General features: G+C 45.8%; 1 protein-coding gene across 3 annotated transcripts; it reads left to right on the forward strand.

The window, feature by feature from the left end:
- The first annotated feature begins 566 nt into the window (after positions 1 to 566).
- Positions 567 to 14963, forward strand: LOC148389651 (nipped-B-like protein B). Of its 3 annotated transcripts, none has more exons than XM_088391445.1 (47): positions 567 to 935; positions 1750 to 1882; positions 1990 to 2155; positions 2294 to 2394; positions 2504 to 2612; positions 2693 to 2850; positions 2935 to 3062; positions 3302 to 3389; positions 3617 to 4138; positions 4205 to 5926; positions 6023 to 6130; positions 6291 to 6419; positions 6492 to 6554; positions 6668 to 6757; positions 6871 to 6980; positions 7049 to 7135; positions 7210 to 7441; positions 7519 to 7670; positions 7746 to 7826; positions 7899 to 7999; positions 8060 to 8183; positions 8258 to 8340; positions 8415 to 8547; positions 8627 to 8770; positions 8966 to 9052; positions 9140 to 9339; positions 9405 to 9507; positions 9736 to 9834; positions 9915 to 10061; positions 10139 to 10273; positions 10345 to 10443; positions 10518 to 10571; positions 10652 to 10760; positions 10842 to 10978; positions 11058 to 11198; positions 11273 to 11366; positions 11494 to 11648; positions 11713 to 11803; positions 11867 to 12040; positions 12122 to 12312; positions 12473 to 12580; positions 12684 to 12884; positions 12955 to 13101; positions 13218 to 13573; positions 13714 to 13888; positions 14008 to 14196; positions 14285 to 14963. In XM_088391445.1, the coding sequence occupies exons 2-47, from the start codon at positions 1819 to 1821 to the stop codon at positions 14642 to 14644; spliced, it is 8247 nt and encodes a 2748-aa protein (XP_088247571.1). In that variant the 5' UTR covers positions 567 to 935; positions 1750 to 1818; the 3' UTR covers positions 14645 to 14963. The 3 variants fall into 3 exon arrangements, with proteins under 3 accessions (XP_088247571.1, XP_088247573.1, XP_088247572.1); XM_088391447.1 differs by having other exon boundaries at positions 14288 to 14963; XM_088391446.1 differs by having other exon boundaries at positions 567 to 792.
- Positions 14964 to 15217: the final 254 nt, after the last annotated feature.

Below are 15217 nucleotides of genomic sequence, written 5' to 3' on the forward strand. Positions count from 1 at the left end.
GTTTGCTCGCTTTGAAGCATCTTGCTTTCACTGAATTCTGCTCTTTGTTTTTATCTATACGCACTGAATACACAAATGTTTAGAACCGTAACTCGCCTTCCACCGTTGCTTCCAATAATTTCACAGTTCATTCGTGCATTAAATATAAACTATTAGAAAATTATAATCCCTTCCTTGTTCCAATTCATTTCACGGTTGAATCACCAGTTATTTATGAAAATCCCATTTTATTTTTGGAAGTCTTTTCCCAATCCCCTGCTTGTTAGTCTACTGCTTTTGTTGGGGGAAAACAACTTGTTTTTAATGAGGCTGGTTTATTTGCAGAATTTCGTTGTTGGTGTGTTTTCCTGTCAGTCTTAATCTGCATTGCCTGTCTTTCTGTCAGGCTGTCGTCCCTGATGTGTCTCCAAGCGGCGGCGGTGGTGGATGAGAGTGGGGGTTTCCGTGGTCCCCGCGTCCCCCTGATCCACCACCCCTCCCGGTCCCGGAGGAACTGTTCGGACGGCGGGACGGAGAGGGAGCTAGAGTCTCCTCTCTCCAGCTGCCATCCGACTGCTGCTGCTCCTCCCCCTCCGCCGCCACCACCACCACCACCACCACTAAAACACCTCCTCCTCCTCCAACGGAGCCACTTCTTTCTCATCACATCCCGAGATAAATAGGAGCGGATTTAAATCTTTTCACATACAAGGGCTCCATCGCCACCCCGTGGAGGCTGCCTCATCGTGTACACCAGGCGGCCCTTTGGACGGTCGCTCTCCGACACAGCTAGACGGGAGAAGCTCCCGGACGGTGATTTTGTGCTTTTGTACCCCCTTCAACGTTTCCTCCCGAGTGGTCGGGTCGGGGTTACGCTTCCTCCTCTGGCGAGAGACGCCAGGTTTTGTGAGGGAGGTGGAGATGCGACGTTGAAAGGCCACTGCCGAGCAAGCGAGGTGAAAACCCCGAGACACCCACCCGAGCCTGGCCGAGAATTACAGGGCTAAAGCGGCTAGCTGGTTCCGATCCGGTGCCTGGGGGGGATGCAACTTACGGGCTAGACCTAGCCAGCTAGCCAAGCTACAGCTCCAGGATGTTGCTAGTCGGCTAACCGACTTACTTTTTCGGGCACCGCTTATATTATACGTCCACTACGACATTTAAATCAGAATAAACAACTCGTTACGCACTGTCAAGCGGCGTTAAGGTGAGATACTGTCGCCAATGTGTGCTCGGAGCGTCCCCCGGAAAAAGCCTCAGTGTGACGGCGTAACAAAAGACAGGAATTGAGACATGGTTTGGTGGATTGGCCATCCTTTCTTGTTTTGTTGTTAGCACGGACATGCTAAGCTAACTCGAGACACTGATGCAAAATCCTTCACTTTTCGCTTATTACCGTATTATACGCGCTACCAGGTTCCTCTAAGTTTATATTTTGTGGAAGGCTACCCAATGGAGCATACAGAAGGATGAAAACGCTTATGATAGCAGCACCTTCTGGGCCAGATATCCAAGTTACCAAGCAGGCTAGCTTGGAAGGCCTCCACACACTGTTACACGTAGAAATAACACAAAGTAGTAATAATCATTGTTATTACACTCTAATAACACAGGGTGTTTCTGAAGTCACTACGTACACTTGTCTTTTATTACCCCACATATCAATATAGAATACATATGTACCACCAGTCCATAATTTTACATTTATGATTCGTTGTCGCCTTGTTAAAAATTCTAAAAAATATCAATGCTCTTTTTTTTTAACCCTAGCATTTTGGAGATGTGAGGAACGGGAAGCCCCTTGGTGATATCGAGCAGCATTTTGACCTTATCTTCAGTATGAATGGTGATATGCCTCATGTTCCCATCACTACTCTCGCCGGAATTGCAAGCCTCACGGACCGTAAGTCGGCTTCTGTCTCTTTCCAAAGTGGCATTTAAGGAGCATCTTTTTATAAATTATTTTGGTTTGTCGTCTCACCCCCCGCCCCCCTTCCCTCACCTCCATAGTGTTGAACCAACTTCCACTACCTTCACCTCTCCCTGCCACCACTGCCAAGAGTCTGCTCTACAATGGACGAATCTCCGAAGAGGTCAACAGCCTGTTGGTGTGCCGCGACGACAACCTGGTAACTCAGCTGGCGCACGGCCTCAACCAGGTGTCCACGGAACACATGTGAGTATCTAGTATTACTGGTTTGTGGATGGGATGACCATGCGGGTGGTGGGTCCAGATCTGTTCCCTGATCAGAAATCACAATTGTAGACCATCTGCATTGTGTGACCGTCATCTCCCTTTTTGTGTACTTTACAGAGAGCTGAAGGACAACTTGGGGAACGATGAGCCCGAGGGTGACATGCCTGTGCTCCTACAAGCTCTGCTGTCCAGAAACCCCAAAATATTCCGGGACAAAAGTATGACCATGCAGTCGACAGCCAAAGACATCTTAGATAAATCCAACACTATTTTATTGATTTATTTTTTGTAAGCTATTCTCGCTACCCCCCCTTCTATTTCTCTCAGGTGTAATCCAGCAACCAGCAGTACAACAATATAAGATTTCTCCAAACCAGGTGCACAGGAGTCCAGCACCAAATTATCAGCAGTCTCCAGTCACTCAGAGGACTTCTGGGTAAGAAAACACAATAGCGGATATGCCGCAATATACATCTCTTTTCTTTTGAACTAAAATGACATTATTTGATTTTACAGATGCTTCAGCTCGCCACAGTCCGGGTCCGGAGCCCGGTTCATATCACAGCAGCAGCATTCAAACAGCCCCATCCCCAGTCCCTATACTCCTCAAAGTCCTGCTGATTACATGCAATACAGTCCTCCCAGTTACTCGCAACACCAGCAGACGCAACAAGGTGCCCCCCCCACGTCCTCCATAAAAATCGACACAATGACTCAAGCACGAACTGGCAATCACTAAAATTTACTTTATGTTTCAGTTGGCGGTAATCTTAGGAATCTTCACCACAAGGTGTCAGGACAGCTATCGAGCAACACATCCAATCATCATGCCAAAGCAGGCTCGGATGACGACTATGTCAACATTGCGCACAGACTTGGGAATGAGGTATAGAAAAAATGGAGAACAATTAATTAATGAGAGATTATAAAGGCCAGCCTGAAAGAAAATTACGAGGTTACAGGAATCAAAGTTGTGTTTTGAGATAAAATTGTGTATTTTTTTTTATTATTATTGAAGTTTCTTGTAGTTTACAAAGAATTAAATAGTATAATTTTCTAGGCCTCTTTTATTGACATTAATGCTGAAACACATAAAAAAAAAATAACCGTTTTGAATTTTAACAGGAAAATGAGCACTCCATGATGGCCGCCTTGTTTCCAGTCAAGTCACCGCAATCTGTGTGTTCCCCGGATGAGAACGAACCATCTAAATGTACGTTGCCCCAGAAACCATCAAAGTAGACAAAAGACAGTGAACCTCCCAATAAATACATTATTATTATTATTTGTCTTAATTCTAAATGAAATAAATCTTGTTTTAAGTAACAATGTAATATATTTAACTGTCATTCAATTGGACAAATAAATGAAGTCAATCCAATCATAAGGCATATTTTTCCAGAATTTCCACCTCTCCATTATTTCCTTGTGTATCAATAGGGTCCAGATCTCTGCTCATTATGCAGTCGCCTCCTTCCGACGTCCCCCCCAGCATGGCTCCCAACATGCTGCTCTCCTCCACGGAGCGAAAAAAGAAGCAGAAGCAAAGGAGCAAGGCGGCCGATGAGCACCTGGAGAAAAATGCCTTGTATGACATAGTGAGCACCCCCGTGAAAGACTCTGCCAGGCTGACGTTAAAGCTGTCCAGAGTGAAGAACGCACACAAAGAACAGTACGAAGTGTATTCTCCCAGGAAGGACGCGGCGCCGCAAGCGTGCCTGACGAACAGTAAAAACACCATCCTGAACTCTAACCAGGACTCGCCGTGCAAATTTGCCGCGGAGGAGTCGCCAAACTGTCAGCAAGTTCCGTTTCAACCAAACGAGACCACCGCTGCCGTCTCAGCGGTGGTGCTGCTGGATGACGCCGAGGCCGACATTGAGGCTTTGGCGGAGATTGAGAGGACCGAGCGCGAATCTGGCAGCGAGAGAGAGCGATGGTCCAAAGAGGTCCAGGATAAAGGTATCGGAATATTTTACTTCATTGCCATTGACGCCTATTTCTTAATTTCATGTTGTCATTTTGCAGACAAACCGCTGAAAAAACGAAAGCAAGACTCATACCCTCAGGAACCGGGAGTGGACCTGACTGACGGTTTCGCTGTGCAAGGCGGTAACCAGATAACACCCAAGAAGAAGAACGCGGCCAGCAACGGTTCCGGTCGTCCCGCTCTGATGGTCAGCATTGATCTGCAGCAGGCCGGCCGAGGATTACGGCAGCCCATCGTGGTGCTGGAGGCCAAGCAGGTCCTGGGTTCTGATTCCGAGACGGAAGCGGAGAAAGATAACACCTGCCAACTGACTGTTACCAAACAACACCTCGATGACTCCGCAAAGTCCGACTCGGATATCCGTCTGAAGGAGAAGAAGGAAAGCCTACGGGAATCCAAACACAGAGCCGACGGATGGCGCGGAGACTCGCCGAGGCCCAAGCAGAATCGGGACCCGGAGTCTCGGCACAGGGAGGAAAAGAACGACAACGGTCACTGTCAACCCGACTCCCTGAAAACCTCCAAAGCAGAACGGAACGCCGATTGTTTTAACGAAGACAAAGGTAGGGAGAAGAAGAGGACGAAAGATCACGACGCGGACAAAGTTTGGAGTCGGGAAAAAGAGAGGGACCAAGACCCGGATGTGGGGAAAGAAAAAGAGATAGACAGGAATAAGATAAGAGATAAAATCAAAATTCGACAAAAGGATACAGACAGGAATAGGGACAAAGAGAAGGAGGTGGATGGGGAGAGAGTACGAGACCGGGAGAAGGAGAGAGACGTTGACAGAGTGAGAGATTGTGAAAAAGATCGAGGCAGGGATAAGGATCAAGGTAAAGATCGCCCAAAGGAAAAGGATAGAATCAAGGAAAAAGTTCGATCTAAGGAGAAAGAGCTGGACAAGCAGATAGACAGGGATGAAACTCGATTAAAAGAGAAAGAGCGAGATAAGGATCAAGATAGGCAGAAAGATCGGTTGAAGGAGAAGGAGCGAAATAAGGAGGCGGATAAGGAGAAAAATCGATTCAGGGAGAAGGAGCAAGATAAGGAGAGGGATCGATTCAAACAGGAGAAAGAGCGATTCAAGGAGAAAGAGCGAAATAAAGAACTGGATAGGGAGAAAGACCAACTAAAGGAGAAGGACAAAAGTCTGGAGAAGGAGCGAAATAGGGAGAAAGCTCGGGAAAGAGTGACGGGAGAAGGTAAAGAAAGAGTCAGGGAGGACAAGGCCAGGAAACACAAAGCGGCCATGAGTAACAGCAACAAACGGGAACAGTCTCCGGATGGGACGGCCAAACTGGACAAGGAGCACAAAATCAGGCAAGATGGCAGCAGACACCTCAGTGACCTCAGCGCTCGTGAAAGGACAGACAAATCCAATTTTTTGATCCCGCAAAATAAAAAAGAAAGGAAAGGTGGCGATGAAGGTAAAGAACCCTCCCAGGTGAAAAAAAACAGCGAATTTGAATTTCCTTCCTACTTGCTGGGGGGAAACTCGGGAGCGCTCAAGAACTTTGTGATACCCAAAGTGAAGCGGGACACCGTGGAGAAGTGTCCCGCCGTTTCGGGCGACTTGCTCGATGTTTGGAAAGAACCTCGCGTTGTGCTGGAGAGGAAGTCGCTGGTCGAAAACCTCAGCAAAGGCCCGAAACCTGTTGTGAAAGTGAAAAGGCTGAACGTTGATGACATACAAAGCATCAAGAAGGAACTCAAGGAACCGGACAAGTTGTGGAATTTGTCTTCTAGTCACAAATCAAAAGGTAACGATTGCCAGGAATTTTTTTTAAGAGGACCGCACATAACGATCTACCATTTGCGGACTTGGCTACAGTATGTGCATTTTTTTTTTCTTACAGATGTTAAGCGGCGGCACAGTATGATTAGTAAATCCCCAAAGTATACCGAACGCTCCGATGAAGAGAAGGAAGCAAGCGATGATGACAACGACAACTCGGAGGATGAAGGTAATCCAGCAAAACTCATTGCAGCTCTGCTTACCTTTTAGCTCGTGGTTCACTGGAAATGAATGGAAAGCCCTCACTGGAAATTTTAACCATATACTCAAGTCAGTCAGTGGAGAAAAAAATTGTTGTATAGAACACGATTGTCTTTGCTGGGTTTTAGTGATGAAAAAAAAGCGAAGGAAAGATCAGAACAAGTCGTGGAAGCGCGAGTCCAAAAAAGGTCGCCAGCGGCAACAGGACTGGAGCTCAGGGGAAAGCGACGGTGGGGCACCGCCAAATTTAAGCGACGGTGAGTCACTCAAAATGTTCTGTTTGTGTGTGTGTGTTCATTTTTGATGCTCAATGTGTTCTTTTTGTTCAGTGGCCAGAAAATTGAAGAAAAAACATAAAGAGAGAAAGGCGTACGAAAAGATGCGACCTGAGGGTTAGTATTTTTTTTTTCACAGTTTTCTATTTCATTTTGGAACTGCCGTTTATTATTATTAGTTTTTGGTGGCATTCCGGCCAAAATACAGTTTTCCAACTTTTATGACGCAGATTTGATGGACACATCCACATTCAAGAGATTCGCCGCCAGCGTGGACAACATCTTGGAGAGTCTTGAAGACGTGGACCTAACTGGTGCAGGTAAACAGGCCTGACTAAAAAAAAAGAGAACACCAAAAAAAAAAAACACTCATTTGAGAACCGCAGCAAAAATATTTGTGCACCTCAAGCTACGATCTTCGTGCCTTTCTCAGGTGACGACGGTGATGATGAAATACCACAGGAGTTGCTCCTCGGAAAGCACCAGTTGAGCGAGTTATGCAGCGATTCAGCCAAGATGAAAGAGATGGGCATCTTTTATAAGGTAGGTGCATTATTTTCCTTGAAATGTAAGAAAACAACACGTGATTTGTATTTGCTTCTCCTCTCCAGTGTTCGTCTCAGAAATTGGTGAAATTCATGAACGTCCTGGAGAAGAACATTCAGGACAGTGTTAAACTGTCCACGTTGATGAACCATGTAAGTTATTGTGATTTCATTAGTAAACAATTTTTGGTCACATTTTGGTAAAATTCCACTTTGTCGTATGGAAGGGTAACGACTCCATGGATGAGGAGCGGCTGTGGCGGGACCTCATCTTGGAGCGGGTGACCAAGTCGGCCGACGCCTGCCTGACGGCGCTCAACATCATGACCTCGCCGCGCGTACCCAAGGTGGTTTTCATCGAAGACGTCATCGAGCGGGTGTTGCAGTACACCAAGTACCACATGCAGAACTCCTTGTACCCCCAGTACGACCCCACCTACCGATTAGATCCCCACGGAGGTAAGCAAATCATCAATCACCCCCTTGGCTCTTTTTACAAAGGTCCTTGATGATGGATTTGTACTTTCTCACCCAAGGTGGCGGGCATAATTCCAAAGGCAAGAAAGTTAAAAACTCCAGCCATAAGCAGAAGACGGTGCTCCAGCTCTACGGCAAAGTGTGTGACATCATCAGCAACCTTTCGGAGCTGGTGGAGATCCAGCTGCTGACCGACAACACCATTCTCCAAGTGAGACTCTTCAGCTGGGCTGGTTTTTCTTAAAAGACAAAAAAGTGTCTGATTGTCAGTCTGGCCATTGCATAGGTGTCCACCTTGGGTATCACACCGTTTTTCGTGGAGAACGTCAGCGAGCTGCAGTTGTGTGCCATCACTTTGGTGACGGCGGTAAGTGTGACCTTTCATCAACGCCATTTCAAAATCATTTTCATCAACTGTCCCCTTTTTGCTCCTCTGCAGGTGTTCTCCCGCTATAGAAAGCACAGGCAGCTCATTCTTGAAGAGATCTTCAACTCTATGGCCAGGCTGCCGTCCAGTAAACGCAACTTGAGAAACTTCAGGTAAACCACAGGAGATTAGAGTGATGGGGCGCCCCTCCTCTAAATGACTCCTTCTGACAGATTAAACAGCAGCGATGGAGGCAGCAAGCATATCCAGATGGTCACCGCCTTGGTTCTTCAGCTCATCCAGTGCGTGGTGCAGCTGCCCTCCTCAAAGGACGGAGACGACGAACACAATAAGAAGGCGGGCAGCGCAAAGCATCTGTCATTTAATCCAAATATTCCTAATCGTACTCACCATCTGTTTGCTTTTTGCAGGTGGACAAAGACGTCCTCATCACAAATTCCTATGAGACTGCCATGAGGACTGCTCAGAACTTCCTGTCAGTGTTCCTCAAGAAGTAAGTCCATGTTATTTACATGTGTAAATTAGATGTTGAGTACCAAGGTAAGAGTTTTTGCTCTGTTGTGTCAGGTGTGGCAGTAAGCAGGGCGAGGACGACTTCAGGCCTCTCTTTGAAAACTTTGTCCATGACCTCCTGTCCACTGTCAACAAACCCGAGTGGCCCGCTGCCGAACTGCTGCTCAGTTTGCTGGGTCGCCTCTTGGTAAGCGATGCCATTTGAATCACACGTTTTGGAGAAAACAGCCTTGAATATTAATCTTTTTTATTTTATCATCCTCCAGGTGCACCAGTTTAGTAACAAGCAGACAGAGATGGCGCTGCGGGTGGCGTCGCTGGATTATCTCGGCACTGTCGCTTCTTGTCTGCGTAAAGATGCCGTCAGTAGCAAGATGGACCAAAAGGCCATTGACCGCATCCTTAAAGAGGTACTTTAAAAACAAAAAAAGAAGTCTTGTAGCTCTATAGTTGTGGTTAAATTGAATTTTTAAAAAAAATGACATCAGACATTATAAATGTAGATTTGTGGCTACAAAAACAAATTAGTCTTAAATGTTGATCGTAAGCGTTTGAAATTTTGACTCGCTTTGTTGGTAAACATTCTCTAATCATCATCTTTGCAGTTCCCCGGGAACGACGAGACGCATCAACTCCAGAGGGCCCTGTTGTGCTACATAGAGGAGAGCAGTGAAATCGATCCCGCTCTCGTCGTGAGCATGTTTTAATTTCTCTCGTTAATCGTTGGCACTCAGCTTGTAAAACTCGATGCTCACCTCTGGCACTGCGCCTCCCCGCAGTTTGCCAGGAATTTCTACATCGCCCAGTGGTACAGGGACATCACCAGCGAGGCGGACAAGGCGATGAAGTCGCACGACGACGACGACGACCCTAAAGCTTTATTTGCCGTCAACGACGTCGACTCCACAGAGGAGATTGTGCAGCGGGCCGAATCGCGGAAAAAGTTATTGCGCAAGATCATCAGGAACTCTCACACCAGGTAAAAATCATAATAAGACTTTCTCGTTCAGTCACCTTGATTAAACCGTCTCATTTTTATTTCAGGATCAGCTCGGACGCAATTGACTACAGGGACTCTTGTTTGATTGTCCAATACCTCGCCTCTATGAGGCCGTTCTCACAGAGTTTTGATGTTTATTTATCACAGGTAAAGTAGCCATGTGTGTTGTAGCATAAAAATAGCAATATTTAAATGTAGCCTAACATCACTAGCCCCGCCCCCTTTTTGAGTCTTCACGAGACATGCATTGTAAACTAGATTAATTCTGAACAGTGTTACTTTAACAATAAATGGTATCTGAAGTTTAATTTCATTAGATGTACAATCAATTAAAATTTAAACTGTCAAGATAAAAGCGATGCTACTTTCTTGTAGATCCTGAGAGTGCTCGGTGAGAGCGCCATCGCAGTCAGAACGAAAGCCATGAAGTGTTTGTCCGAGGTTGTGGCGGTGGACCCGAGTATTCTCGCAAGGGTGAGACACTCGCATATTATTAAATCCGCCGTAGGGTATTTCTCAACAACTGACAAATCTCAACTTTTTTTGTCCTTCAGCCCGACATGCAGCGTGGCGTTCATGGCCGCCTCATGGACAACTCCACCAGCGTCCGCGAGGCCGCCGTGGAGCTCGTCGGACGCTTTGTGCTCAGTCGCCCCGAGCTCATCGAGCAGTACTACGACATGCTCATCGAGAGGATTTTGGTAACTTAAATTTGACACCCGTGTGCTACATAATTTAATTTAGGTTATGTTCACAATTTAACCTTTAATCTCAATAGGACACGGGCATCAGCGTGAGGAAGAGAGTCATCAAGATCCTGAGGGATATTTGTCTGGAGCTGCCAGACTTCCACAAAATCACCGAGATGTGCGTCAAGATGATCCGAAGGGTCAACGACGAGGAGGGGATTAAGGTTTGTTTGAGTCAAAACAGCTTTTTTTTTTTATTTACCTCTATTTACATAAGATGATTTGATCCTTACAGAAACTGGTGAATGAGACCTTCCAGAAAATCTGGTTCACGCCAACACCAAGTCATGACAAAGACGCCATGATTAGAAAAATCCTGAACATCACCGATGTGGTGTGTAGTTGATTTACGTGCAGAATTTTATTTTGATGCAAATGTGTGATCTTGTATTTCCTCTTTCACCGCAGGTGCTGGCGTGTAAAGATTCCGGCTACGATTGGTTCGAGCAGCTTCTCCAGAATGTAAGCTATATTGGATCTGATCGTCCATACCTGTGATTTATGCTAAATTGTTTGTGTTCCGCCATTTTTTTTTCCCCCAGCTCCTTAAATCAGAAGAAGCCGCTTCTTACAAACCAGCTAAGAAGGCCTGCAGTCAACTGGTGGACAATCTGGTGGAGCACATAGTGAAATATGAAGAGTCCATTGCAGGTGAATAGAGAAATAGACTTGATTTTGTGCTTTAAAAAAAAATGGGAGTCATCAAGCAATTTCATAATGTGTGTGTTTCAGAGTGTGAGGACAAAGGCGGCAACTCGGGTCGCCTGGTGGCGTGCGTCACCACGCTGTACTTATTCAGCAAGATCCGACCGCAGCTGATGGTCAAACACGCCATGACCATGCAACCCCACCTGAACACTAAGGGCAACGTAAGGAGCAACTGCTGATTTCTTGTACCACAGCGCCCTCTACGGGCGTCAATAACTAACTACCTCCATCCTGTTGCAGAATCAGAATGACTTGATGTTGATTTGCAACGTGGCCAAGATCCTGGAGCTGGTCGTGCCTCTGATGGACAATCCCAGCGAGAATTTCCTCACTACCATCGAAGAAGACCTCATGAAGTTGATTATCAAATACGGAATGATGGTTTGTTTCATTTTGCGACGTTGGTGGTGCGTCCGAAGATGGTGGTAATGTCAATCGTGTGGTTTCCTTCTCAGGTCGTGCAGCACTGCGTAAGCTGTCTCGGTGCCGTGGTAAACAAGGTCACACACAACTACAAGTTTGTTTGGGCTTGTTTCAATCGTTTCTATGGTAAGTCCGTTTTCCTTTTACCTTGGCCACCACGCTCCTTCATCCTTGATGGGACGCTTCAGTTTGAAACTCATGCCTTGCCATTAGATAAAAATACAAATCAGCTTTTTCCTTCCCCGAATTCTAGGCGCCTTGGCCAAACTCAAGACCCAGCACCAGGAGGATCCCGACAGTCCCACCTTGGTGACGAACAAGCCCACACTGCTCCGCTCGCTATTCACGGTCGGTGCTTTGTGTCGACACTTTGATTTTGACCAAGAGGAGTTCAAGGGTACCAATAAGGTAGGATTCATCATGCTGATTATTTAATACTGATCATTAACTTATCCAACTGTTTGTGTTCTAGCTCCTCATTAAGGACAAAGTCTTGGAAGTTCTTTTGTATTTTACCTCGCACAAAGATGAGGTGGTCCAAGTCAAGGCCTTGATCGGTTTAGGTATGTCAGCACATCTTCTATTTGTTTTCCCCTCAGCATTTACATGATTTCTATCACTTGAAGGCTTCCAGTTCATCATGCACCCGGAGCTAATGTTCGCGCAGGACGTGAAGATTCTCTACAACAACATTCTGTCCGACGAGCACAGTCTGGTCAGTTTGAAGGTCCAGGTGCTTAAAAACATGCAGACATATCTACAAGAGGAGGACTCGAGAATGCTGGAAGCCGACCGTGACTGTGAGTTCAAGGCTTGATCCTTCACGTGTTCTCCCTTTTCGTTCCATCGCCTTATCATGTGTTTGTTTTTTGCTAACTCAGGGAAGGACAAGGCCAAACAGGAAGATCTGAAAGAGATGGGCGACATCTCGTCGGGTATGAGCAGCTCCATCATTCAGATCTACCTGAAGCAAGTGTTGGACTCCTTCCTGCACGCACAGTCCACAGTCCGCCACTTTGCTCTCAGTGTTATCACGTTGACGCTCAGTCAGGGCCTCATCCATCCTGTGCAGGTACTAATTTTTTTTTCAAAACATAACCAGCTTCTATTGGCAGAAAATGCTGCCTATTAACAATTTTCTATATGGTTCAAAAGGTTAAATTAAAAAAAAAAATCCCTAGTCTTAGAAAAAGAAAAAAAATTGTTTATAACAACTATTTTTTTCTTTCAAGTGCGTTCCCTACTTAATTGCCATGGGAACTGATCCGGAGCCAACCATGAAGAACAAGTCTGATCAACAACTGGTGGATATTGACAAGAAGTATTCAGGCTTTATTCATGTAAGTGTGCTCACAAAGACCGTTGTTCAAACATCATCGAGCTTGTGAACTCCACACACGAGTAGCTCTCCCTTGATTATCTGCTGTTTTATGAACTGACCAGATGAAAGCAGTAGCAGGGCTGAAGTTGTCCTACCAGATCCAGCGGGCCATCGCCGGATCCAAAGAGGCGATCATCCGAGGCTTCCGTCACCAGGACACTGACGCGGCCCTCTGCGCTCATCTGTACACTTTGGTCCGGGGGAACCGCCAACATCGGCGAGCCTTCCTCATTTCTCTGCTCAACATGTTTGACGACAGCTCCGTAAGTCGAAGATAGTCATCGGAATGCTAGTCGGGTTATTGATCAATGGCTGATTCTTTGCCTTCTTCAGAGAGCCGAAGTGAACTTGCTGCTATTCGTGGCGGACAACTTGGCCTGCTTCCCATACCAGACGCAGGAAGAGCCTCTTTTCATCATGCACCACGTGGACATCACTCTGTCAGTTTCTGGCAGCAACCTGTTGCAGTCTTTTAAAGAGGTGAGAAGAGTTTGCCCAGCTCCATGTGCAGTATCAATTTTGTCTAGACGTAATTAAAAAAAAAAAAAAATCAGATTATTCCATTTATTTTTATCCCTACTTTGCTCCCTGTGTAGTCTTTAAGAAAAGGACCAATTCCAAGGCCGAAGAAAATAAAGAAGAAAAAAAAGAAGAAGGAGAAGAAGGCCAAGCCTCGGAAGATGCGAGACAGCTCTGACGACAGCGAGGAGAGCAGCAGCCAATCCAGTAGCAGCAGCAGCAGTAGTAGCAGCAGCAGCAGCAGCAGTGAGGAGGAGGTGGTGGAAAAGCTCCACACGCAATCTGACTCCGACATGGATGACGAGGATGTGGTGATGGCCCGCCTACCCGAGGACCAGAAGCCTCTGTTGGACTTTTCCCTGGCTTCGCAGGGAATCCTACTGCTGCTCATGCTCAAACAACACCTCAAGAATTTATACGGCTTCTCAGACAGGTAGGCCAGCACTGGAATATTCCACGAAACCTTATATGGTAGTCTTGCTTGAATGATTTGATTTAAATCAATATTATAGATGGAAAGTTTTTTGACTGTCAGTACTCCAGTTCGAAAAACATTTTGCTTTTATCTGACAGCAAAATCCAGAAATACTCACCGACGGAATCGGCCAAGGTGTACGACAAGACGGTGAACAGGAAATCCAAGGTGCACTTCAATCCTCGCCAGACTCTGGAATTCCTGAAGGTCGGTCTATCCAGCTCCGACATCAGCTACGAGACCAGGAAGTCTATCGTCAAACAGTATTTACACGTAAGAATTCTGTTTCCGAGAACTCATTATCTCCTTTCGGTTCATTAAATCAACATTTTGGAGATTATTTCAGGGGCTAATTATGAAATCATTTGCCTGACCTTTTATTTTCGTCATAGTTCAAAGTGCTGATGGACCACCTGGACCGTGAAGAAGATGAAGAGGAGGGCGAGGCCAGCGCCAACGCCAGAAACAAAGCAATTACCTCGTTGCTCCAGGGCCCCAAATACCGAAACCACAACCACAACAATCACAGGGCGCAGATTGAGTCCGAGGATGAGGAGAGCGAGGATGAAGATCCCCCGGCGGTAAGGAAACATCTTAGATCTTTTATAAAATCCCTTTATTGTCTATAAGAAGCCAAACAGCGTCTTGACAGCTTCTTTTTACCCACAGCAGAAGTCACGACGAGGCGACGACTCTGCCGACGACTACGGCCACATGAACGAGAGCGTGGACGTGACGGACGTGGTGGCCATCTGCTGTCCCAAATACAAAGACAGGCCGCAGATCGCCAGGGTGGTACAGAAGACCAAAAGCGGCTACAGCGTACACTGGATGTCCGGCACTTACTCAGGGCCCTGGGTTGTGGCCAAGAAACGGGACGGTCGCAAAAAGGTGCCTTGGTTGGACAATATTAAGGAGGCGGACATTATTTATAAGAAAATCTCCTTAACGAGCGGACAAAAGCTGACTAACAAAGTGGCACAGACGTTACGAGCACTATACGCCGCCAAGGACGGGACTAAACATTAGACAATACTCTGGCAACGCAGCACCACATGGATTCAGTATGTTACAGAGACGATCAAAGCTCTTTCTATTTAAGGACCTCATAGACCAAGTTGAAGTTAACACACCAGGAACAATTGTTTCAAAAAAACATTGGGTGGGAGCTCCTTCGCTGTTGTGCAGCAACCCGGTTCGTTTTTACTCCCACTGACTGTATTATAGTTGAACTAAAAAAAAATATGTTTATATCTGAAAATAATTCTGTAAAAAGAAGAAAAAAAGAAAAGTGAATGTTGGAAATTAGTGTATTGACGTTCTTAATAAAGTGTTTTTGGACTTTAAATGAGCAGCAAGCCTTTTTGTTTTGCAGTTGTTTTTTGTGTTTGCATATGTGTGTTTGTCTGTTTTTACATCTCTTTATTTTGGACCCCCTCGACCGCCGTAGAACAGTCTTTTTTCTAGGTCAAATAAAACAAAAAGAAAAAAGTTCTAAATTTGTTCAAAATTAAATTTAACTTTCACAACTGCTTTTGAAACAATATAAAACCCCGTGAATTAACTTAGAACGTCATTACAAATATTTATTTTGTTATTCTC

The sequence above is a fragment of the Syngnathus floridae genome, chromosome 12 (assembly GCF_059516105.1).
Source record: "Syngnathus floridae isolate MCC-2025c chromosome 12, RoL_Sflo_1.0, whole genome shotgun sequence".
NCBI lineage: Eukaryota > Metazoa > Chordata > Actinopteri > Syngnathiformes > Syngnathidae > Syngnathus > Syngnathus floridae.

Bases quoted from the DNA above. Each gene is read 5' to 3' on its own strand.
- LOC148389651 (XM_088391445.1), top strand. From the start codon at position 1,819: ATGAATGGTGATATGCCTCATGTTCCCATCACTACTCTCGCCGGAATT. The intron at 4,139-4,204 runs GTATCGGAATAT...GTCATTTTGCAG, and splicing joins CAAAGAGGTCCAGGATAAAG to ACAAACCGCTGAAAAAACGA. The intron at 7,136-7,209 runs GTAAGTTATTGT...GTCGTATGGAAG, and splicing joins TGTCCACGTTGATGAACCAT to GGTAACGACTCCATGGATGA.